At 41.4% G+C, this 25200-nt stretch overlaps 2 protein-coding genes across 3 annotated transcripts in view; both read left to right on the top strand.

The window, feature by feature from the left end:
- Window positions 1-295: 295 nt before the first annotated feature.
- On the top strand, window positions 296-2310 carry foxl2a (forkhead box L2a). The gene has a single exon (XM_041046993.1). It carries the CDS (start codon window positions 350-352, stop codon window positions 1451-1453), a length of 1104 nt encoding a protein of 367 aa, XP_040902927.1. The 5' UTR covers window positions 296-349; the 3' UTR covers window positions 1454-2310.
- Window positions 2311-12018: 9708 nt separating this feature from the next.
- pik3cb (phosphatidylinositol-4,5-bisphosphate 3-kinase, catalytic subunit beta) overlaps window positions 12019-25200 on the top strand; it is a 53088-nt gene continuing 39906 nt past the window's right edge. The window contains exons 1-2 of one of the 2 annotated variants that reach the window (XM_041045908.1): window positions 12019-12303; window positions 25125-25195. The gene's annotated coding sequence lies outside the window, so the exon portion shown is untranslated. Of the gene's footprint in view, window positions 12304-25124; window position 25200 lie in introns of both variants that reach the window. The other variant, XM_041045907.1, reaches the window with a different exon arrangement.

Raw genomic sequence — 25200 nt, 5'->3', positions numbered from 1 at the left:
ATCTAAAGTGCTCTCACTTAATGTCTCCTATTTGAGTGTAAATAGGAGTTTAATGTCTATAGTGTGCTATTTTTACCCGGGTCTGATAAACACGAATTTCAGCATGTTGAGGGAAGCTGATTATTTTTTTCATACATTGTAACCACCGGAGGCGGAACTCAAATACTCACAAATCACGAAGCACTACGTCGCTCCACGGAGAGCATTGGAGCAAAAGCAGCCTGTCAGTGGAACTGAAAAAAAGAGGAAAGGGTTGGGCTTACCGACGCACAAACCACAACTTGGGTTGCGCCTGCATCAGACTGCAGTTGAGAAAAATCCCCGTTGAAGAGAGAGGAAGGTCTGGTGCATGTCACCTACTGAGGTGCAAAATAAAAAATTTTTCCTGTGCGAAGTCTGGGAGACAGCTTTCAACTCGCGGTGCATCCTGGGGTTCTGCAGTACATCATTTTGCTCAACGAGGCTGCGCGCGCCATTAAACGTTTTTATTTGTTGGCATCTGGACTGGACTTGTTTTGTTTTGGTGCGCGCAATGATGGCCACTTACCAAAACTCAGAGGATGACGCAATGGCCTTAATGATCCACGACACCAACACCAACAAGGAGAAAGAGCGGCCCAAAGAGGAGCCGGTCCAGGACAAAGTCGCGGAGAAGCCGGATCCGTCTCAAAAACCACCGTATTCCTATGTCGCTCTCATTGCCATGGCCATCAGGGAGAGCTCAGAGAAGCGCCTCACTCTGTCTGGTATTTACCAGTATATAATCAGCAAATTTCCCTTCTATGAGAAAAATAAAAAAGGTTGGCAGAACAGTATCAGACACAACCTGAGTCTCAACGAATGCTTCATCAAGGTTCCGCGGGAAGGCGGCGGGGAGAGAAAGGGGAATTACTGGACTCTCGACCCAGCCTGTGAGGACATGTTTGAGAAGGGGAACTACAGGAGACGCCGCAGGATGAAGCGTCCGTTCAGACCGCCACCGACGCACTTCCAGCCGGGGAAAGCCTTGTTCGGAGGAGACGGCTACGGCTACCTGTCCCCACCCAAGTACCTGCAGTCTAGCTTCATGAACAACTCTTGGTCGCTAGGCCAACCGCCCACTCCGATGTCCTACACGTCCTGTCAGATGGCCAGTGGCAACGTGAGTCCAGTGAACGTGAAGGGGCTGTCACCCCCCTCATCTTATAACCCCTACTCCAGGGTGCAGAGCATGGCGCTCCCCAGCATGGTGAACTCGTACAACGGCATGGGTCACCATCACCATCCCGCGCATCCCCACCATGCCCAGCAGCTGAGCCCGGCCACCGCGGCACCGCCTCCGGTCTCCTCCAGTAACGGAGCGGGCCTTCAGTTCGCCTGCTCCCGCCAGCCCGCGGAGCTCTCCATGATGCACTGCTCTTATTGGGAACACGAGACCAAACACTCGGCGTTACACACGAGGATTGATATTTAAAGTTTACCAAATGGTCTGTGTAAAATGAGGACTCTGAGAGTGAGAGTTAATTCCTGTGATTTCAAAACAGAACCAAGAGTATTTTGAAGAGACCATTGTGACGAGCTGTTTGGGTCCAGCTGACATCTGCCAATGTCGCTGAGGAGGTATACTCGAGTTGATGTTAAGGAAGTTTTACAAAATGGAAACGGGAGGTAAAGAAGTCATCAGGACACATCAGGTAGCACAACCTCTGGGAGCCATTTCGTGCGCCTGTATTACACTTGGACTGATGGTCGCAACTTGTAGTCAGAATTGTTCCTATGAAAAACTTTGACGGGGATAGACATTGCTGACAGTGCCTCAGCTGTGTGTTATTGGTATGCGCAATGATTTCCCTCAGCCTTACGCACGGCTTATCCTAACCATTGCCAAATGCAACGTGAACATAAGATGCCCTAATTAAGTCAGTGTTTTAATATGCCATTTAGTTCGAGCTGTTTGGCCTCCTAAGTAACACGCACTGAGCAAGGCCTGCATGGTGAAATTTCACCTCCTTGTCATGGTTGTGAACCTTGTTCAGCTTAAAAGGTAAAACTGCGGGTAGAGATCCATCAGACTACAAAAAAAAAAAAAAAAAAAAAACACAATTCAGGGTTTTCCATTTTTTCTTGATCCCATATGTATGTATGATATGATTTCCAATATGACGCCAGCCAGTGCCAGGTTTTGTTAATCTTTCTAATTATTTTTTTTTTTATAAACGTGATTAGCTATATTGTCTCCTTCATGTTGGGGCCATGTTTCATTTTAATTAGCACTTTTCCCTCTTTTCTAGATTTGTGAATTTCTTAATAAACTTGTATTTCTTGAAGTAATACAGTGGTCATGAACTAATCTGTTTTATGCTTTAGGCTGTAATAACCACTGTTGCCACTAGACAAACAGCAATCAACAGTAAACAGCTCTGTGGAGGTAACTCAGCATATAAGTACTATATTGTTAACAAACGGTAGTTTTTACAGTTTGTTCAGAAATGTCAAGGATATAATAATATTCAGCCACTGCGCAGGGTGAGGTGAGGGTTTGAATCTGCATCTATTCCACTGTTTACTTCGCAAAATGCCTGATATTCAGGCAGAGTGTCCATTGGAAAATTAATTTAATTAGATTTAATGAGTTGCTCATTATTTATCTTAATGTATGCTAATCTGTTAGAGGCTAATTTATTCTCCTAGTGCGACAGGATAAAATAGAGAACTTCTCATCTAACACAACAACAACAATAACAATAATAATAAATTTACAGCATCATTGAGGTAATTTGATCTGTGTAGTTTCTTTAGGCTGCGACTGCGCAACTGCTCACAACAAACATGCATTGTGCAGCGTTTGCAAGTATTTTGTGTTCTCTCACTAAAGTCACTAGACGATAAATATGATTTTACAGCTATATATAATTATAATCATTTTTATGATATACAATATATACAATTTGTATAATAACATATAATTCCCAAATGATCGCGTGTCAGTAGAAAATGGCGATGCAGAGAGGCCAGAATAATCCTGGAGTATGTTATTTCATTTCATTTTTGACGGCTCAATTTCAAGCGCGACAAAAGGAAAAAAAACAGTTTTCCACCTTCAATTTGGTCCTTCGTGCTGAATTCACGATCATGAACGGGCATTTACAGTTGGAGATTGCCATCCTTTTTTTTTTTTAACTTTTATTATTTATCTTACTGTATACAACATCAGTAAAGCAACAGCGGTGGCAACAAACAACAATAACAACAACAATAACAACAACAACAACCTTCGATAGCAGTAGTGTTTTCGTGTTTTCCCCTCTGTTACCTGTAAATGTTACCCGTGAGAGTTGCCAACAAGCAAGACAACAATGTTAATGCAGTTAACTTGTCGACTAAATGACACAGAATCATTTAGGAAATAAGGCCAAACAAAGACAGGAAGGTGTACTAAAAAATCAACAATGTAAAGTAGTCTTACAAGGCGGTCTTAATAAGCCCCTCTGAAGTTGTAAAATGTGACATCACACTCGGTCTGTCCCAACATTTGTTGACATAGAAGTGAAGTATGCTGACAGAGAGTCTTCTCTGGAGGATTTATGTATAAAAATCACACAGACAGCTCCTCCTTCTTAGCTGGGTTTTAGTCACACTGTTGAATTACGTAGACACTTTCCTGTGAACCCCCGAGGACCGTGCTCTGGCCCCGAGGGCCAGCGAGGCCCTTGATGAAAGAGACATGTTGACGAGTGAAACGCTTTAATTCACTGACTGATGTCAGCCCTGTCCCTCCTACTGTCACTATCATATTAACACAGCGGATCCACATATACAAAAATGTACTGTTTTGACAATACATCATAGCTATCCTGCACATTTCATAATTATTTTAAAAGCTGACCGATTACAGAATATCACTTCTTAACATCGAGAATAACATCTAACAGCCCATTATAAATTAGATTGTGGAATCACACCGGAGTTCACGGTAAAGCCCAACAAATCTAGTGTCTCCCAGCCTGACTTTAGAGAGCGCCTGAAGGAGTAATCACACACTCACCTTGATCCACCCTCACTGTTCTACAGCGTCTGTCAAACACAAGCTCATCACCAAAAAAAAAAAAAAAAAATCGTATACACCCTTGCGCTTGCATTTGTCACGTGCTGCATGGGAAATCAGTGACCCAACAAAATAAACCTACATAACATCGTGGAAATGGTAGTGGCATATTAATAACGTTTGTACGAGGTTTTCAAATGGTTGTTTTCATAATGTCATTAAGTCTTGTAATAGATTCTGCTGCTGATCATGAGACACGATTGTGGGTTAGTTCATTATTGTGAGCTGATATTGGAATTAGTGAAAGGTTGTTTAGACATGAAACAGTGGCCCATATATATAAGCGCAGATTTAAAGATTTCATTAGTTCATTATATCTCAACTTAAATTCAGAGAAAAGGAGCAACAGAAATACAACGAGCGAAAAAACACAATAGTGGTTATTTTATGGGACTTTATCATACTGACAAATATAAACAACAAAGCCATACAGTTATTTAAACTGCCAATTAACAGTCCATTAATTAACACATCGGGTTTTTTTCTTTTTTTAATTGAAACAAGTGTGTGTGTGTGTGTGTGTGTGTGTGTGTGTGTGTGTGTGTGTGTGTGTGTGTGTGTGTGTGTGTGTGTGTGTGTGTGTGTGTGTGTGACTCGCTTTTATGGAGGAAAACTAAAATTTAAAAAAAAGTTTGTAACAAAAAATACCTAAAATTTAAAAAGATCTGAATTTATGCAAAAATTAATAGGCCTATCGGCAACCCTTTACAAAACATTAAGTGGCTCTTTCCACTGTTTTTAACAAAATAAAATAAAATCTTACATTTTTCCACCATAGATTATTTACGGCTGATGAAGTTCTTATAATGCATTATATATTTTTGTGTTGTGAATGAGCCGCACGATCCCTTGCTGACTGCATTTAAAGGATATTCATTTTAAACGTTAATAAGATGTCCGACATGAACTGAGAGAACATTTTCAGCCCTTTGCTTGAAGATAAATTCTGCATAGAACCACAATCATACGGCTAAAATGGGACGTCTGGACACTTCTCCTTCGGACTAAACAGTCCACCGTACATGTGCTGCTGTAAATGAATCGTCTTCTTCTCAGCGCTAATAAATAAATAAACAGCAACGAACCGTCGGGATCAGTGAGTACCGATGAGCTCTTCCCGTCGCTTGCATGACTGTGCAGTAACGGAAACATATAAAATGGAAATATCATCAGCACCGGGGCTGATCAACAGCCGCGGTCCCAGCCGGACTAAACCCTCACACTTGGCCATCGTCCTGTGCGCTCAGGGACCGTGGAGGCGAGCCTGAAATGTAGCTGTGTACATTCTCTGCTTCCTCACATTAATGTTTTGTAAACAATAAGGAGATAAGGGCGCGTTTGAAAGGCAAGTCTATTCTAAACACTCTTAAAAAATAATAAATACAAGTGTTTTACAAGAAATAATGTTTCTGCGAGTGTAACTAACCTTTACATAAACTGTGTAGGCAGACATGGATTTAATGATCGTGAAGTTCTTGATTTAAAGTTGGGTGTCGTCATACATTAATTAATATTTTTCTTGTTTTTTTTTATTATATATTTTTTAACAAAGAAAAAAACCCACGTTGAAGTTATTGATTATTTTTCATTGATTATAAGCATATGCCTCATTGATATTCCAGTAACCGCTGAAGTCTACATATGTGGTGTATCATGGTGATATATTTTATTTCATCTTGCCTTTAGTCCTGTGTTTTTCGGTGAAAGTGAACTGTGGTAGCCCATTTATGAACTATTCCCCAAACAGTTTTACCCACTATACAGTATCTCTGCCACACTAATGCATGCACGCAAGTAACACGCGTAAACTTATACACACAAACACACACACACACACACACACACCTTTGTAATCAAACTCTGAGCCCTGAATCTCCTCTGTAGAGGCTGTGAACTGAACATTTCGTTGTGGCGCGGCAGGTGTGCATTTGCGCAGAAAGGTTGACAGTTCAGCCGGGCAGCCGGGAACAATGGGCCTGCATACAGGATGTCTCAGGGGCTAAGAGAGATAAGGCCAGCCGAGGTTCATGGCTCCAGCACAGGCCTGCTATAATATATTGGCTTCTTCTACACTGCTTATAAAATCAGCTGATCCAAGTTTGCATCAGCCTGCATCAGCGTAAGTTTGCATGTTGTTTTGTTAGTGGAAAAAATAGGCTGTAGGCTGCTCCTTGGGTGTTGTCGAGAGTATTTACTACTGACAAAGTTAATGAACTGATTAGTTTCAGTAAATCAGTGCTTAGATAAAATATTTTTCGAATATTTTAATTTATCTAACTTGTGCCAGCACGTTTCATTATAACACTAAAAATATAAACAGAATACCCTTAGAAACAGGAGTTCATGGCATGCCTGCATGACTCAGTTGGCGCGAACCTTAGGAGAATTTATCATGACATTACTCAGAGTTATACTTTCACAAAAACAAAAAACTTCACCATAGAGACCAACTGTGGACTATTTTTCATAACAATAACACAATAACTAATAATTAAATAATTAATAACAACAGCTAACTGCGCACACTTACAAATAGCCTTTGCAACATTGTAGGCGCCTGAGCGTATTTGCCGAGGATGCTGCTGCACAAGGCGCGTGTGCTAAGAGCTGTAAGCGATGACTGGATGTTTCTATTAATCCTCAATTATTCCTGCACGAGGTGAAAAGGTTTAGTGCAATGTGCGGTTTTGTTTTCATGCGTCTTTTCCGCCGAGAGCGCACTGAATAACCACGATTGTATCCTTTGTTGTGCTCTCAGAGATGACAGATTATAATCAACAAGACGAATGGGGTCAACTCACTGTAGAAGCAACACATTTGACCCTCGCTTCTTCATCGTTACAAACACAGAGAAAGACTCACACGCACGCACGCACACGCACGTACGCAAGCAAGCACGCAGAGGAGCGTACCTGGACTCGTTCCGGGTATGACAGCTTGCATGCTCGACGGGGCACCGGCGATGCGACCCTGCCGGTCAAGTCACACGCAGGTTGCAGGTTTCCCAATGCCTGCACACAATTGAATTCCTGGCATGCTCGCTAATGTTTGAGATTGAAGAGCAACAGTTTCCACCAAGAAGCGGCGCACATCACCCCAAACCCATTGAAAAGGAGAGTGGGGGTCACCACTGTTTGGTATACATCTGGTCCAAACAGGAAAATATGCAAAGATTTGATTCGCAGAAAATCCGGCAATTGTTCAAATCAGCACGAGTTTTTTCTTTCTCTCTTGTTGGAGCAGAAGTACTAGAAGTTTCATTCTGTCCGTTGCATATGTGCCATTACTCAAAATACAGAGCTGTTTATTTTCTGAACGCGTCCTCTGGTGAATCTCCAATGTAAACAACTTGTCACGGTGATCTACGTGATGTTTTCAGTGGCTGCTGATTTCTATCTTAATGACAACCCCGCGAAACAATAGATTACATGCAATAATTCTTTAATAAGTCCAAATAATTACAATGGAGTGTGTTGATACACTCTCCACCGTTTATAAATAGGAATCGTGCGTTTGTTAACTGGACCCCTGGTCAACAGAGGTTCATCAAATGTCCAGAAATACCAAGTCTATAAATACTCCCAAGTGTCATCTATTCAAGGAAGAGACAGACTGTCATCTATTCACAGAGAAAAATCATCACGCACTGACCTCTTTTTACCCTCCAGCCACCACCGGGCCACTCAAATGTCACACAGCCGCTAAACAGTCCGTCCAAATGAGGTGGGGGGGTCACGACTCTGACCTTCAGAAGAGAGGCAGCGGGAAGATGATAAAGAGGGTTTGTGAATAGTTACATCACAGGCTGCATAAAATGATGGTGATTAGAGATCCTCTGAAATGAAAACATTAATTTGTTTTCTTGCACTAACTGCTGTCACATTTATGACAAATTGCCATAGACCGGGAGAACAAGGGCAATCCAGAAACTCACTTCACCAAACAAACAGGTTTTCATTATGAGATATCACCTCCAGGCAGTACCTGGTTATGTGCCAGCGGACCTGTTTGAACAGACAAACACACAAGGCAGCATTTACCGGCATTTGTCTGATGTCAGTTTGCGCCGTGGATGTGGCGGAACTGGCCAGCTTATACTGTAAAGGGAAATGCGATAAAATGTTTCCGTTCTCTTGATTATGAGCTGCAAATTGCTTTGTCGGGATTTAAATGGCAGGTCTTTTCCCATCGTGCACTGATGGAGTCTATTTTTAAACCCCTTTCCTTTCTCGCCCCCCCCCCCCTAAAAACTTCCGCAGGGCTGGCAACAAGAGGCTATTAGGATAACTCTTCTCCTGTTAACATTCCAATTAATCAAAGATGAAACCAAATTCCCACAGGGATCATTAAGGGCCAGCACCTGTTCCTCTGATACTGGAAGCTATATAATAAACCAGTGCAGCTTCATGGTCAGATTTTGGCTGACCTCTGGGGACATGTGAGACATATAATCACTGCAAACCAGTTATACATCAGCCAACTATCAGTAATAGAAATATAACCTCACTCAGATATGTGAATGGCAAACACTGAGAGCATTTCACAACCGAAACTATTCCAAAACACCCCCTTATTTATACTGCCAGGATGTTCTTATATTTCATTACACTGCAGCCATGAGAGGAAATTTACAAACTTAACACACTCTTCACTTAAATTAAGTGATGGGTCAGACAGTTATTAGGCTGTTATTCTTGTAGCACTAAATCAAACGTGTGTTACAATGCTGTATTCAAACTCTGAATTGTTCTGTAAATGATAATGTTTGTGAAATAAGCCTCTGTCTATTGGTTATAATGTACACATGCAAAATAGGAAACTGGCCTGCGGCCTCACCCTGGCCCCACCTTTATGTACAAGCCAAAGCCAGTCCCGGGTCAGATTTCAGACACTGCAATTCAATTTCAGCCACATTTCTTTCAAGCAATTACATACCTCTTGGTAAGGCCTCACAATTAAACAAGTGATTATATTTTGATATCCATAATTATACGCATTCACATAAGGTACCCTTTCAAGTTAAATGTGCTTTTTATTACACGCTCATCATCTGTGATGAGATTATGCACAGTATGGGTTTGGACTGAGTTAGAGTACATTTAATCAAATAAGAGGAGCAGTAATGGAAGCATGCTGGACCCAGGATTACACTGCATAGGCTGCTCCCTTTGAGCCCTGCTTATGTTTAGCAAATTTCAGACAATGAGAACGTTATGACGGGGAACTCTGAGGGACAGCCTTTAACCCCTGCCCACTATTAGGTCAAGCACATGACACATTATATATCCTCTATATCACTGATGAGGTGCACCACACATATTTGTGGCCCGAGCAGATTGTTTAAGTGTACATATCTCTGATAAAACTCGTTATAATTGATAGTAGGACTCTGATCATAGTCTGAGCTGGTCATCCTGTAGCACTTCTCAAGGTAGTGTAACCAAGCAATATGCAGCAATAACACTGAATACATCACTGAACTTTCTTTGAAAACAGTCACACTGGGAACATATTTTTTTTCTGAAAGTGACCAAATGTGCTTGATCTGAGAGGGGAACCACTGGTTCTCCCTTGGAATAAAAACTGTGCCATGTGGGTCTTTGCTGCCCCCATGTGGCATGAGAAAGACTGTCATTTTGCAATGGGGCAAAGGGAACAGTTGTAAACATGTTATCCTTACAAGCAAAAATACCAGTTAAAACAGTGTAGAGCACAGTCTACATCAGGTTAGACAGCCACAAGTTTATATGCATTTCAAGATAATGCAAGACCAAGATCAATGTGACCCCTAAATATATCAGAAATAGATACAGATCAATCACCTGAAGCATTCATTTTCATTAAGGTAAAAAGGAACAGAACTGTGCCTGGGGGAGAGGGAGTGACTGATGGACAGTTGCATTTCCAACAATCATACATCTACTCTACACCCTACACAGTCATGTCCTATTCATGCCAAAAACCCAGTGGCCTACTTCTTAATGTAGGTGAGACCAGAACAACTTTTCACAAGGGGTACCTCTGAAACCTCTGAAAATGAATGAATGGTTTACACAGCCAAAGCCCAATCTAAATTGTTACTCTAAGGGGAAAATAGGCCCTTTTCACAAAAGAGATTATGACATGTTAGAGTAGGAAAAACTCAGGTGCAAATAATAAAATTAAAGTTGGCTGAGTTCCATTTAGCTCCTTCAGCTTCATGATCTTGGTATTGATGGCTCACCGTGACTGCCATGACTTACTGGGGCACCTGAATAGACCCGAATAAAGCCATTGTGAATGTTAATACCTCTGCTTTTCCTGCAACTGACAAGTCAAAATGTCTGCTGAGGAAAAAAAGCCTGTCATTAATTTGGGTTTCAGTGTTCTCAGAGGAAGATAGAAAAACAACATATTAAAAATAACAATAATAGGTTTGGCTTTTTCCCTCAGTCTGGTCAAAGCAACGATTATGAGCCAAGTGATCTGAAAGGACAGAGAATTTCACAATTACTTAAGATACTGGACATTAACATTGACTTCTGTACCAGTGTGTGCAAAAGGCTATGATTTCAACACAGTATGAAAGCGTTGTATTTTGACATGATGAAGTAGTAACCTCTTCGATCACCTGAGGGCAGCAAAGCTCATCATTTACTGCAAAAACATGGCACTTTACAGAGCTGTACACACCTCACATGGATAAAACGTCCTGACAGTCAAAGGAGGGCATTGCTTAATGCAGATGTTTCAAGGCTCAGCCTGCAGGTAGTTAAGGGCTAAACAAAAGAAAATAACGGCTAAACACACATATATTAATTCATGTATGCGGTGACTGTCATTTGAATGTGGCGTTTGCCTGATACATTCACTCCGGTCTTTCTATAATATTGTTTTAAATTTCCGGGAGAAATCTCTGCTCAGGAGTTTCCTGTCGGTGGTATTTGGCTTTCGGAAGAAAGCCGCCTAACTTCACTGCGTCTGCGGGAGAGCTTCATGAAACCAGCCCCACGAAAGGAAAGGAGATGCGGTCTTCACAATAAAAGCCTCATTGGGTGGCTTAGGAACAGCAGGTAAGGTTTCAGCCAAGTGTTTTCAAGTGGTGTGCTGCAGAAGAGTATGTTTATGAAGGGAAAGCCCTAAAGCAGACAAAAATACAATACAGGCTACTAAACATGCTCTTTGCTATTGTTGTGTGATACTGAACTGTTCAGTTTTGATTTTTGACTTGCACAAAGTGAATAACATACTGACAGGCTGTACTCTAGTGATGATGTGATGTGGAAATAAATCCTGGAGCATCTCGAGTATAATTAACAGATTATCCCCCCACAGGACCTGCTGTGGTGTATGAGATGCATTGATATACTGCATTGATATATGATTTGTATGCTGAAATATTCATTGTAATGTACAGGAGCTGGGCAATGCAATTGTCATCACCTACTAGAAATACACTTACGTAAAATAAAATAAAATATGGTTTGTTTTTGACAAAGTAAAGCCTTCAACCATGTCAATCTGTCTTGATTTCTAATTAATACCATGAGTTTCTGGTGTCTAGATAATTATTTCAGAGCTTGGGGTTGTGTTTGTTTGAATATGTAGGCTATTTGCATTATCTGAACTAAGAGAGCTGCAGCTGAACAACCCAAGGAAACCGTTGCTGATTCATTTTCCTTGGAGCATCTACTAAGCACTAAGGAGCATCTAAGTCTTGCAAGATCATTTCAAATCTTTATGCTCTTGTTTCTAAACAGAATATTGATTGTTCTAGATATGGACTTTACTGTCCAACATGTTAGGAATAAAACAACAGGGAGTCAACGTCAGGTTGGATTTTCTCTTTAATCAAAACGCAGCACATTGAGTCTCACAAGGGCCACTCTCTGTGGTCAATTAGGGTTTTTATTTTGAAAATGTTGACCGGAAGTCCTGCTGGTCTGTTACCCTCTCAAACCTGACAGAGGTGGCGGAGGGAGAGCAGGCAGAGGAAAAAGCACCGGTGACGGTGGTGGTTGGTTCACCTTCTGAAGCAAACAGGAAGCCGGATCGCGATCCTTTCCACCTGCGAGGTCTGTCCTGTCCATAGAGAACCCAGGTGCGGGTGCTCTGTCCGTCACACGGGCTTTTTGAACGACAAACTGCTGTGTGGTGAAGACATAAGATCAGTAATAACTTTCAGCTGTTTGTTCGGCCGGCACATTCTTCAGCGATCCCACACCACGGACTGACTAAAGGTAAGTCCCGTTTTGTGTGACCGATTTTAGTCCCGTACTTTTCACCTGTCGAGCGAGCACGGCGCACCAAACTCCGTTCATCAATCTGCCAATTGAACGTCGCACTGGGCGATCATTAGGCTACCCATGAATATCAGAAGTTCCCGTCCTCGGAGAAGTCAACTTAAAAACTTCGGCGAATCCACGGCATCCACATCTCAATCCGACATTTAATTAGAAAGCTAGTTTGTCATCCATTATTTAGAAATAGAATAAAACGAATCTGGCAGAGTTGTTGTAATCCGTTATTACCGTGCAGCTAATCAAACGTCTCCTGAAACGGGCTGTTTTAAAGGGGGGGTGGCTCCACAGGCTTTTAAAAGCTGCAGTTTTAATGGATATCGAGTGCTGTTCCCGGGTATAGATGTAAGCTGAACACACCAGGAGGTCCTGCCGGTTTGTTGGGGACTGAGAATTTGTTGGTGGAGTCGCTGACTTCAGCCGTTAAGCGAGAGAACAACAGACTCATTGGATTTCGAAACGGAGTTTGTTCACTGCTTCCTCCATGCGAGGACGGAATGTAGCATTCCGGAGTGATTATGGCTCAGCCGAGGTGAATCTGATAGATGCTTGTACTGTAACTGTATTGTTGTGCTTTTTTCTGCAAAGCAGAGCATGTGTTCAGTTTGCCCAGCAGTGACAGCCAGTTTCAGCTGTTTGTGCCTTGTCTCCTGACAGCTCCTAGCCTCTCAGCTTCGCTGTAGGTTTTATTATATAACAGTCAGGGCAGTGTAATTTCATCCTATGTGTCCATTTTATCATTAGACAGAGTACAGACTACATGCAGTCAGACTGTCTGCACTCTCTGTGGGATCATTTGCTTTAAACTGCAGAGAGATCAACCTTTTCAACCAGGCCTAATACTTCTCTCATTTTGCCACAGATCCTCTTCATGTGTGTGGGGTTTTTTTTTCTTTTTTTCAGTAACCCCTGGTCCCTCATTCCCACTTCAGGAAACACTGGCCTACATTGGGACACACTACTCACTATAAGCCATGTCACAGATGACAACCGTGTCTGTTTTATTGTTGAGAAATGGACAGACAGCAGAGCCAGATAAAGAGGATGTGAAACTTTGGAACGTAATTCATGTAGTCAGCTTTTCTGTCATAAATATATGAGCGTTTTGCTTTCATGTGAGCAGCAGTGGCTCAGTCATTCTTGGTAGATTGTGTTTTTTTTTTGTTTTTTTTTTTGGTTAGGCGATGTGACATCTCTGGTGTACTTGAGCTTATCTTGATGCATGAAACGCTTTATAAATCAACAGTGTAGATGAATTTTACTTTGTATGGGTGCAATGTTTGTCCAAACCAGTCGTGTTAGCTTTAAATGTTGCAGGCGAGCTGGAATTCATTAATAATACATACCTGTGAGACAAACAGTATGAGCTTAAAACTGTTTTTAAGTATTTTACAAATAATAGCCAACTTGACAGACTACTTCTTTAGAGTTGTCATAATTCGGATTCATGTTTTCAGATGTCACCTATGTCAAGTCAACCTGTTTGTCAGTAAACGTATAGGATCAATGCCAACTGTACCACAGGTTTCATTCCTGCCTACGAGGAAATTGTGACTGTGACTGATGCAGTTTTTGGAGTTTTCTTATAAGCGCTCTCTGCTCTTCATTCACAATAAGCCAACAGACATGGACTTGTGAATTAGGGTTTAGTTTGAGCTCCCTCTGCGTCTGCAGAACTAGTCAGTAGGTCCGAGGTGATCTCAGGTGGTGTCACTTCCCACAGGCAGCACGAGTAAGATGTAACAAACGCAGCATTGCAGACAGGTGTCTGTGTGTACACGGGCCTGCTCATGTGTACATACAGTGTGTGATCAGCACCTAGCCTGAGGGCTGAGCATTACTGTGTTGTATGATGTTAAGAGATTTTTCAGCCAGTGGAGATTTTGCTGCACCATTTCTCCCGAGCCCACTGTCCATTTAATATCTGTGGCTGTTTTAGGCCACTGCTGGCAAAGTTGCAAAGCAATGAGCAGCACTGCTTAATAGCAATATTGGATTTAGATTTTCTTTACAGGATTAAATTATCCAGGTTAACCAAAAACATGGGTTTAATCTGGTTATCGAGCTACAAACAGATTTTTAGTTTAATTTCTCAAAAATTTAATCACAATATACGTCACAATGCACAGCACCATTACAGAGGATTTTATCCTATTTCCCAGCCCTTACCTAGTCTGAAGTACATGCTCCAAATGGGCAATGTGGCAACAGTAATGGCTGCAGAGTATTTTCTGTCATGTGAGACTCAACCTCACACTTCACCTTGAAGATAACTTGTCTGATTTCCAGAGCTGTTGTTTTTTTGCTATTGCAGTCATTTAAAAGCACCTCCGTAACAGTTACTGCTGCTTCAGTTTTGTGTTGGCATGGCACTGCCACTTTGGAAAGTACTGTTGCCCAACTGCTGTGTTGGATGATGTTATTTCAATCAGGCAGTGGTCCTGGAAGCCCTGTGTTGGGTGGGGTCTGCTGTCAGGCCTCCTCTGAGGTGAAGTTAGAGAACACTGATAAGGCTAACTGACGTCACTCTACAGACATCAGCCAACAATGCAGCTATTTATTCCAAGCCAGATTTAGTCCCAAAGCCGGCCTCTACTGAGAAACTGGGCACAAATGAAAGCAGAATTCTAAATAAGTGTTTCACAAAAAAAGAAAAAGAAAAAGGAAAAAAAAAGTTTCACAACTGTGGTGACGTCCATGCCCTGTATCATGGGGCTTAAAAAGTTGAATATAACTGTGAAGCGTGGTCATTGTCTGTGGGAGGATTCTTAATTGTATTGAGGTTTAGGACTGAGCTACCTGAATGATGCAGGCCGTGTGGGGCTGAAACAGGGACAGAGGAAGGTGAACCTCAGAGAGCCATGTGGCTAATACAGCCAAACCTGCTTTACATACAAGGGGTGTGTTGGGTGTCAGTTATCACAACAATAACGCGACTCATTGGTGTATTGTTTTTCAGTGTGCTCGATGGCTCTTCAAGTCTGAGAGCAAAGCACATCAAAACATCAAGGTGTCATGGCACATTGCATGATGGTTAAACCAAACACACAGTGCAGTCAGTAAGTATTTGGACAGTGATATTTTTTCATTGTTTTGGCCCTACTCCACCATGTTGGATTTCAAACGAAACAGTGACAGTGAGGTGAAAATGCTGACTTTCGACTTTGAGGGTTTTCTCAGTCATACTGGGTGAACAGTGTGGGAAAGCTCTTAGACGCTGTTTTCGGTCCAGTGTGCTCGAAAGCATGGTCTTAATGTTTATAGACTGCACTGTACATGTATATTAAACTAAAAGTTTAAAGAGACTCCAGAAAAAGATGGAAAACAAATCTAGAAAAAGCTGAATTTGAAAGGCTTGATATGGAGAGTAACTGCTGGCAGTGTGTTTGCGTACAGTGTCAGACGGTCTCTCTGTGTATTGAGGCAGACATTGACCAGCTGATTTTTTTTTTTTTTTTTTTTTTTTGGCCTCACGTATGTTCCCTATCGTTGAGTTTCTGTCTTACTGTTTTCCTGCTGAATACTGAGGCTGTTCCCACTGAGGCATTAGATGAAATACTGTGTTTTTCAGCATGTTCCTTAGAACAACACATTCATATAAAACGCCCACATATATATAATTTTTTTTTTTTTTCAAGCGACCCACTTTTGTTACCAGATTTGTGGATTCTATTGTCTGAGTACTTGTTTGGAGTGAAACACCTGTGTGTGCTGCAACTGTCACTTATTATTTGCACCATTATCTTCTTTCTGTCGCTCCCTGCCCCTGTATCTCTCTCCCCACTCACTCTCTCCCGCTCATTCACACTTCCTGCTGTTACTTTTAAAGTAATCACCCCTCATTATAGTGAAAGGCTTGCATAACATCCTCTCAAAGAGTAGTATGAAAGGGAGACGGTAAACGTCTTTTGTGTGTGTGAGAGAGTGAGTGTGTACAAGCTGGCTTTCACAATGTCTGCTATCTTACATGAAGACCATTGTTTTTGTTTTTTTGTTTTTTTTTTATTTAAGACCCACTATCTAATCTGCTACCAGTGCCACACTGAGGAAAATGGAACATTCAGTATTCACTTTAACTAAGTGGAAACTGTACCTGTCTTCTTATTATTAAACTATACATAGAATGGAAATTGCCATGGCGAGAAATGTGACTGACTGTGAAATGAGAGCGGCCTGTTGGAATTCTCCACTTGGCTGCACAGCACGCCGGGACCTGCCGAGGAATGCAGGGGAGACAGCAGGAGAGGGATAGAGGGAGATGTAATGAACAGAGAGAGAAATGCCAGAGATGGTACAGTGAAATACATGAGAGATAAGCCTTAAATGGGATGTGCAGAGCGATTATAAAGACGTCTGCACAGGAACATTGTGAACTAATTGCTCCTTTAATTTATTCTCAGCGATTAAGTTGCGCACAAATAGAGCAGAAACACAATGCGTTTGGCTAGAAAAGCAGTGCAAATGTCACAAACCAACTCGGTTTGACAGCATATCTCTGCTCACATATGTCAAGTCAATCTTTTTTTTTTTTTTTTTTTTTTTTGTACATGATCTCACTTTCTTAAGCCAGGTGATTTGTGATTGAATGAAGCCTGAAGAAAACAGGCTTTGTGTTTCCACTGAAACACCATCATAGCATCTTCAATCAGCGGCTCGTGCGTGAAATGAGGACGCACTCAACATGAGACCTGCTACAGGACGCTCTGTGTGGCACAGACTTCTTTCGTTTGGCGTTCGGTGGGGTGCTGGTGTCAAGATGTGACATCGTTTGACTTGAAAATTGGTTTATAAACAGCATAGCGTTTTGCAGCTCCTCTGTCACAAACTATTATTAGGAATGCAGAGAAAATGATGGTAGCTGTTCAGCTGTGGACTCCCAGTTGTTGCCCGTTATCTTCTCCAGCTTTTCCATCCTTGACTTGGTACATAATGGAGTCAGTCAGTAACTCATTCTGCCTGTGAAGCAATCAGTGATGACGATATTTAGATCATCATTAGATCATTAGATCATCATATTTAGAGAAGCGTGTAAATGCAATGCCAAACATCCAGTTAAAACACTTTCCTAACTTCCCTGGAATAAACAAGCCTGATGGTATCGGGATAGAAAAGCTCGTCTGAGATCAACCGTGGGACACATTCCTGGCGAGACACTGCCCCTATGAAGACACAGAAACATCTAGGCTATTGCTCAACTAAATTTCATTTTAAAATGAGGGTTTTCTACTCATCTGTAACAGCAGAATTTAAAACATGGTAAAACCATTTCAAACACAGAATTCACAGGCTGTTTATTCTGATGGTTTACATTTGCAGTGCATCCAGTGAGAGTATGTGTTATCACATTTCATGTTGCTATCTATAGCTGGGGACGCTGATTATAATATTGATTTTGTGATATGAGAGTAGATATTGTCTAGGACTTTGGTTATGAAAACAAAGCTAAAATGTTTGTCTGGTCCCATGTCGGATTACATCTTATATAGAGGGGAAACATTTACATTAAATAACAATGTCAGTGTTATGCTGCTGTATCCTACATGTATGTAGGCAAAATCTGATAATGATGAAGACATGCGATAATGTCAAGCGTCAGCGTTCCCTGAATGAGTGAGGATTTTTAACAATGGACACAAATAAAAAGAAGATAAAGACAGAAAGTTGAAGGAAGAATACTTTTTGCTGGTAAAGATGAGCAAGAGGATGGATGTATTGGACGTACGTACAGAGGGTTATGGAGGTTTAGACTGCCCATCACCACAGATTCCAGGGTTGCAGGAATGTGTTAAGCTACAAAGATAGTTAGCTGGGTATCAGTGAAAAGCATCAGCCTGTGACGATCCCCTGTTAAAACCCACTGACTGGTTAGAGGTGAAATTTATTGAAGCTACAGTGCAGACTAAATGTGCATGAATCAGCAAAGCCCAGCAAATAGCCACTGTATGTTTACATTTATGTGTTCTTGTAAGTGATTGTTTTTTTTTTTTTTGTTTTGTTTTTTTTTAGAATTTGGGGTATAAATTCAGTGCGCCTAACCAAAATCATTGCGAAACCATTTTGTGACAGGTGTAACCTACTTCAGGCTAGTGACAATTGAAACACAAATAAATAAAGCATGTAATCAGTTGTTTTTGCTTGTTTGTTTTTTTTAACCTACTTTACTTTCCTGCAGACACCAGAGTTAGTTTATTGAGCAAGCTGGGACTGAATAAAAACTTACAATTTCAGCACATAACAGATGCTCTAAATAAAGTCTTTTAAATTGCATATTCAAATAATCTCTAAACCCCCCCGTGTGTTAGTCTGTGTCCGAGCCTAGATGGACTTACTGAAAAGAAGAAGCCTTGTAGCCACTGAATAAATAAAGCAAAAAATGTTTTAATCATTTGTTCATTATTCAGATTTTTAACATATCAGATTAAAAAAAAAACTTTGTAATAAACAAACAGTACATAAAGAACCAGGCGTCTGTGGTACAACACCTGTGGTTGTTCATTTTCTCCCTGCAGGTAGCTTGATGCGATAACCGCAGCACCCTAGATGCACAGATAGCGCTGGGTTATGCTTCTACCCTGGGGGGGTCCAGCCTACACTCGGTAACCTGAGAGGGCAAAACCTCAGCTTCACATCTCCATGGCAACACTTCCTCCCTGCACAAGTCCCCGCCGATGACACACGCACACTCTGTCCCACACACACTCTGCTGTGAGCACGCGTTCAGCCTTGTGATAGCTTCATACGCATAAGGCCCTACAGTTTAAGCATGAACGTTACATACTGTACATACTGAGGTGTGTTCCCATGCGTTTTGTCTTGGCAGCATTCCTCCGCTCACATATTCATACATAACTGAAAACTGGTTATGTTTTAATGCATATGAACACGCTGATGTCAGTGTCTTTTTATAGACTGTGTAAGGTAACTGAGATGGGATACAGTGTAGTGAGCATTTGGAACTGGTAAATCACTTCCTTAAATCTGAAATGGGTTGAATCAAGGGCAGCTGGACTTGGTTTTAGATACTTGGAAGATGTTTCAATTTTCATCCAATAAGCTTCTTCAGTTCTGACTGACTGGTGTAAAGTCCCGGGTGTTTTAACATCTGTAAGGTCGTTGTCAAGACCACCGATGTGACTTGGCTCGTCAGTGCTCCCTGCTGTTGTAATGACAGTCGTTAGAGATGGAGTCACCTGAGGCGTGAGAATGGTTGTTAAATCTCTTTGATGAAAAGACAGCATTGTAGGTGGGGGATAAGTGGTGTCGTACACCTCCATGGTTTCTCTACTGTAACCCAGATACTCTCCTTTGCTCCTCTTTCAAGTGAAGTGTCATCAGTGGCCTTGATAACAACCCACAGACGTTAAATACCTGGGACTCCCCGCAAGTCAGATATCTATTGAGACATCTTTAAACTTTGTCTCTGAAAAGGAAAACTCTTGAGAGAATGAGGAACTGAGGACAGTTGATGTACAGTATGCACAAAGTTGAGCACCACCTTCAGCACCGCAGTGTTTCTGGGTTGTTTGTCTTTTGAGAAATAAGGATCACATTTATCTGAAACTGCATTAGATTGCACAGGTGTGTCACCTAACTTCCTGCTGTCCTCATGATGTCAGCAAGTCTGGACAGTGTCAAGTGTTTCAAGAGTTTGTCCCTCTCTAACTCTCTGGTCTGTTTGCCCTTGCCCCTGTAAAAGTTAATGACTTCTGACTGATCTCAGCCAGCTACATCATTGTGTGTCTGTCTGTAATGTGATGACGGTGTCACAGTTTTGTCTTGGGTTGTGTGTCTCTGTGTGTGTGTTTGTCTTCTGAGTGAACAGCAGTGCTATAGCCCAGTCTGAGATGGACCTTTGCTCTGTCAGGCAGCTGGAAGGTAACTGATTTACAGCATCTGAGGGCAATACACACACACACACACACACACACACACACACACACACACACAATCCACCCACAAAGGGGGTGGTCCTATAAATAAAGATTGAAGCAAGTATCTAAATAAAGGGAGACGAGATGAAGAAGTGAGTAAAGGCCCTCAGTCGACACATACCCCACAAATAGATGCAGTGACTGAAAGACTCGATGTACTTTATCCACCACTTTACTGTGACAACAGTAAAACTCATCTGTGTTTGTGTGTGTGTGTCATGTTCCTCAGTGATGGAGGGTTATAAACATCACACTGTGCTAATGAGTGGGTGTGTATTGTTTTTAGAAATGGACAGACAGTGCTCTTTTGTTTACGGTGAGACGCTGATGACGCACAGTCAAATGCAATGGCCCTTCAGACCACACTTGGTTTGGGGAGTGCGTAAAAATGTGAGCACTGGTGCATTCCTCCTGCATTCCTTTTGCATGTTTTGAGGTCATTAACTAAATCGTCTTTACTGGACGTGATTTCTGAACATTCAGAGGTTTTGAGTTGTTTTCTTACTTTTCCAAGCTGCTTTTACTTCCTGTTCAAACCTATATGGTATAAAAACCAATCAGAACATAGCTGAGATAGGTTTTCCACCAAGTGAACCAGTTTCTCCTTTGTTTTTAGCAGTCTGTTGACATCATACTCTGTTTTTATTTATGTATAGGCTCTAAGGTTAAGGCGTCGCCAGGCACAGTAAGAAAAAAAATGGTATAGTGTAAGGACAGGGAGTGTCCTCCATCAGAGTTGGTTTATTATGCAACGCTTCAGGGCCTGAAAAACCACCTGTCTACAATAGGAACTTTCACTGGCCTTTATGGCCTGAAGGTTGTAATGGAGTTAAGGATATTTATGAGAATAGGTAGGAGTGAAAGCATGCTCCCCCAGTGACTGGCCCACATGACCCATGCAATAAGAAATAGAGGGCATATTGGGAGGCAAAGTGTTTGTGGTTGTGTGTGTGTGTGTGTGTGTGTGTGTGTGTACGGATGTGCCCCAAGGTGTGCGAGAGTGAGGGACTTGGCTGCTGATGAGGCCCCAAGTAATTTCAGGATTGTGCATTCTTGCCATTCCTGTAACAGAGGATGGGTGGAGGAGACTAAGGGTTTGTGTGTGTGTGTGTGTGTGTGTGTGTGTGTGTGTATAGGGAGATAGAAAGTCAAATGAAAGTTAGTGATAAGATTGACAACAATTTGGGGGGGGGGGTGGTCTCTGAAGATGAGAACATCTGTTGGTCTTTTTGTTTGTGTAGTTTAGTCCTGCAGAGCAGAGCAGAGTGTTTGTGCAGTAGCCTGATTCCTTTTGCGCAAAAACACTAGATACAAATAACACTCGAGCTGACGTCACCAACCACTGGTCTGTGCATTGTGCTGGAAACTGTTTTCTCAGTGTCGTTATCCCTCAGAAATGACTTCAGTTGAGTGAACGGTCACGGTTGCTTATACAGACTGGTGCAGTGGTCCTCGATGGCTGTCGGGATGTCAGTCTGAGGATATAACTAACGCCCACTTCATTCATCACTTACAGCAAATATACCACTGAACGCAAACTAACTCAGCTCGTTTCACTCAGAAATTGAGCAGCGCTGGGTTTGTCACAACATGATCGAACCATTCTGACTCATTAAAGCCTCTAAACGTTTGCTCTTGTGCTTTATTCAGTAGTGAAGCATAAGTGCTTGTTTTTGTGTCTCTGCCCTCAGTTGTATGTTGTTGCTGAGATTTTAACTTGTCAACCCAGTGCTGTTTGTTGTCGCTGCTATTTTTAATTGATGCAAAGCACTTTGTGCCTTTGTATCTTTGAAAGGTTCTATACAAATAAACTTTACTTACTAATGATATTTCAGGGTAGATTTACAGTTTTATAGTTTTCCATTTATAGTTTTTTTGTATTGCAGGTTTTAAAACACTAGGAATGCAGTCTGTCATTTACTTTAGACTTTTTACATTTATTATGTTTATTATTTGTAAAACTACCATAGTCAAGATGATCTCATATAACAAATATATGAATGTTGTATGTGTATTGCATCAGTACTTTTTTGTCACATCGAATCAAAATCTTATTTGCTATTTTCATGTGTATTTTCTGGGAATTTAGAAGAGTATTAAGAAGTAGTGCTTATATTAAATTAAGGCTTAAAGAGAAGAAATCTTGGACATTTTGTACATTCCCGTTCAATAAGCCGGAACTTCAGGCTTCAGAATCATTTAGAGATCTGTGTTGGAGATGTCGCTGACTTTATAACCGGGTTTTTTACGATCTGTGATTAAGCAGATTATTTTCGGCTTCAGCCCGCTGACGTTGCAGCAGAGTTGTTTCCAGAGAACCGTGGCAAAGCTAACTTTGGGGTTGGCCCTTCGGCAAAAATGTCATCAGTAACCACTCGATAGTGAACCCTCTGTCTGTCTTGTTCTCTCAATTTCTTATAAAATCACTGTAACACACACAGACACTCACACTGGTGTGGATCATGTGATACTTGGAGCCGAATCCAGTTGGGGAGTTAAACATTGACTGTCTCTGGCCTGTGATTTTATCATTGTGTTAAACAGCACACTTCCTGGAACTGGTCATCCCACATGTGCTTTTACTGTATCTGTGTGGAGACACACAGATACAGTTTTCATTGCCCATTTTCTGTGAAAACCCAGACTCTCGCTTCTTCCTATGAATTTATCCTTCACCCTGCTTTAATGTATGTTCAGTATTTCTGCGGCTAAAACGTCTCTGACTCAAACTCAGTCACCACAGTTTTTGTGAACCTCTCTGTGTCACACCCTGGTAAACAAGATAGAGCATCTTAAGCACTGGGGGGAAAAACAGGAAGTTTACTTGCCTCAATCAAAGTGTGTGCATTGCGTGTCAACTTCGTGTATGGCCTCACTGTGTGTTGTTTGCTTACAGTATATTTGTTTACCATAACGCCCAGTTCACATCTTGGTTTCCATAGTTGCGGCTCTTTGAACTGTAGGCAGATGGTACTGATGGAGAAGCCAGTGGACTGCCAGGGGCACTTTGTCTGCACATACAGAGGTCAGCTCCATGGCTTCCTGTTTCAGCCTGATGTTTCAAGCTACCACACTCAGTGTTTGCTTTCTTATATATAGGTAGATACAACAGCAAAATTAGTAAGTGAGTAATTAGTAAGTACTTCTGACTTCTTAACATTGGTGCTAGAATTTTTCTCAGTTAATCGATTAATCAAAAAACAATGAAAACTGTGTACTGTAATTTCCCAGAGACTAAGGTGGCGTCTTCAAATTCCTGTCTTTCCATGAGAATCAGTCCAAAACTCAGATATTCCATTTGCCGTCATATTTGACCCAAAGAAGCAGCAAAACCTCACATTTGAGCTGCTGAAATCAGAGAATGTTTGGCATCTTTTTTATAATCTGTTAACAGGGAATAACTAATTAGATTATCGAAATATCATGTTCTGTTGATTGTCTTATCAGTAAATCAAGTGATCACTTCAACGATAGTTGTTATAACCGTAGAGTTCTGTTTGCTATTAAAGGTGAAAAACAAAATGGCTGGAAGCAAAAGTTTCATCTTGTTTCCTAAGTTTGACCTTGAGTGGATTTCACCTGTGCAGGTGACATTAAGTGAAATATTAAAAGACAAGTGTACACACAACCACAGGCAAATTAATAATAAATAGTAAATTCTTCTCATGTACTGTGTTTATCTCTGGTTTAAGTTAATACATTAGCAATAAATTCTGCTGGCCGCTCATAATAGTTTAGGTCCTAGATTTCTTGGAAGAGGATTTCCACTTGAACGCAACATTAGCAGGAGAAACATCCTTTTGATGCTCAGGATTGTCTTTGTAAGACTTTGACTTTGGGTGCTAAAAGGTTTCAGCACCGTGTAGGTATTACTCAGACTTTCTCCTAGGTGTGATTCATGTGTTTTTCTTTCCCCCATCAGTCTTTTCACTTCCACTCTCACTGAAAAATAACATTTCTTTACTCGTTTTCTTTCCTCAATCACTTAAGGCTGCGGTGAATATGCCAAATCTTTTTTGAGTATCTACTCAAGTTTGTGTGATTATGCTAACACTAGATAATGATGTCAAATATACATATTTACACATAGAATAACTATGGATGTTTTATCATAGTAGCTGTGATAATATTCTTGTGCTCCACACCCCAGTCTGTGGGACAGTCTCAGTATCAGCTGTTGTTACGTGGAATTGTTAGAGCTGGGAAACATGACTAAAAAATTGAGAAGATGAATCATAAGCTGTTGTTTTGCGCTCATGTTGCTCTGATACATCTGCCTGTTGTTTCAGTGTTGACCATTTTATTTTTCAGTGAAAAAAAAAATCCTCACAGATGAGTATTTCTGTACGGACAAAATGCCTTCTCAGTGATTTCTAATATCACCCCCCCCATGACCTTGAGTGAAAAGGAACTGATTAGGTATCATATATATAAAGGAGGCAGAGGGATTAGATGGTAAGAGAGGAGGGACAGCGAAGAGGGGTCAGTGAGGGCACTTTCCTATGGGCGCTCTGTACTTTCTGTTGTCTTATCTCGAACGATGGGGCTGCTGGCGCCCCTTTGAGTGTGTGGGAGGTTACACCAGGTGATGCTGATTTGAAGGCAAATTCTCAGCTCATAGTCTCAGTTACGGAGCAAACCACTTCTTGTTATGCTTCCATTTTCTGTGTGAGCTCGATGATTTTCACACACTTTACATTCATCTGCCATCTCTAAAACTTAATCTTTAACTTTCTCCTTATAACAGTGTCAGCAAACACACAGAGAAAGGACTCCCAGACATGTCCCCCTGCTCTAACACCCAGTTTGTTTTGTCCTCTCGACCATCAGATGCAGTGTCCCAGAAGCTATCCAGACACCCCCAGTGAGGAGCAGAGGCACAGGAAATAAGAGACTAAACGGCAGG

This window comes from Toxotes jaculatrix, chromosome 9 (genome assembly GCF_017976425.1).
Source record: "Toxotes jaculatrix isolate fToxJac2 chromosome 9, fToxJac2.pri, whole genome shotgun sequence".
Lineage (NCBI taxonomy): Eukaryota > Metazoa > Chordata > Actinopteri > Toxotidae > Toxotes > Toxotes jaculatrix.
This window is presented reverse-complemented; position numbering and strand designations above follow the sequence as displayed.

Bases quoted from the DNA above. Each gene is read 5' to 3' on its own strand.
- foxl2a (XM_041046993.1), top strand. From the start codon at position 350: ATGTCACCTACTGAGGTGCAAAATAAAAAATTTTTCCTGTGCGAAGTC.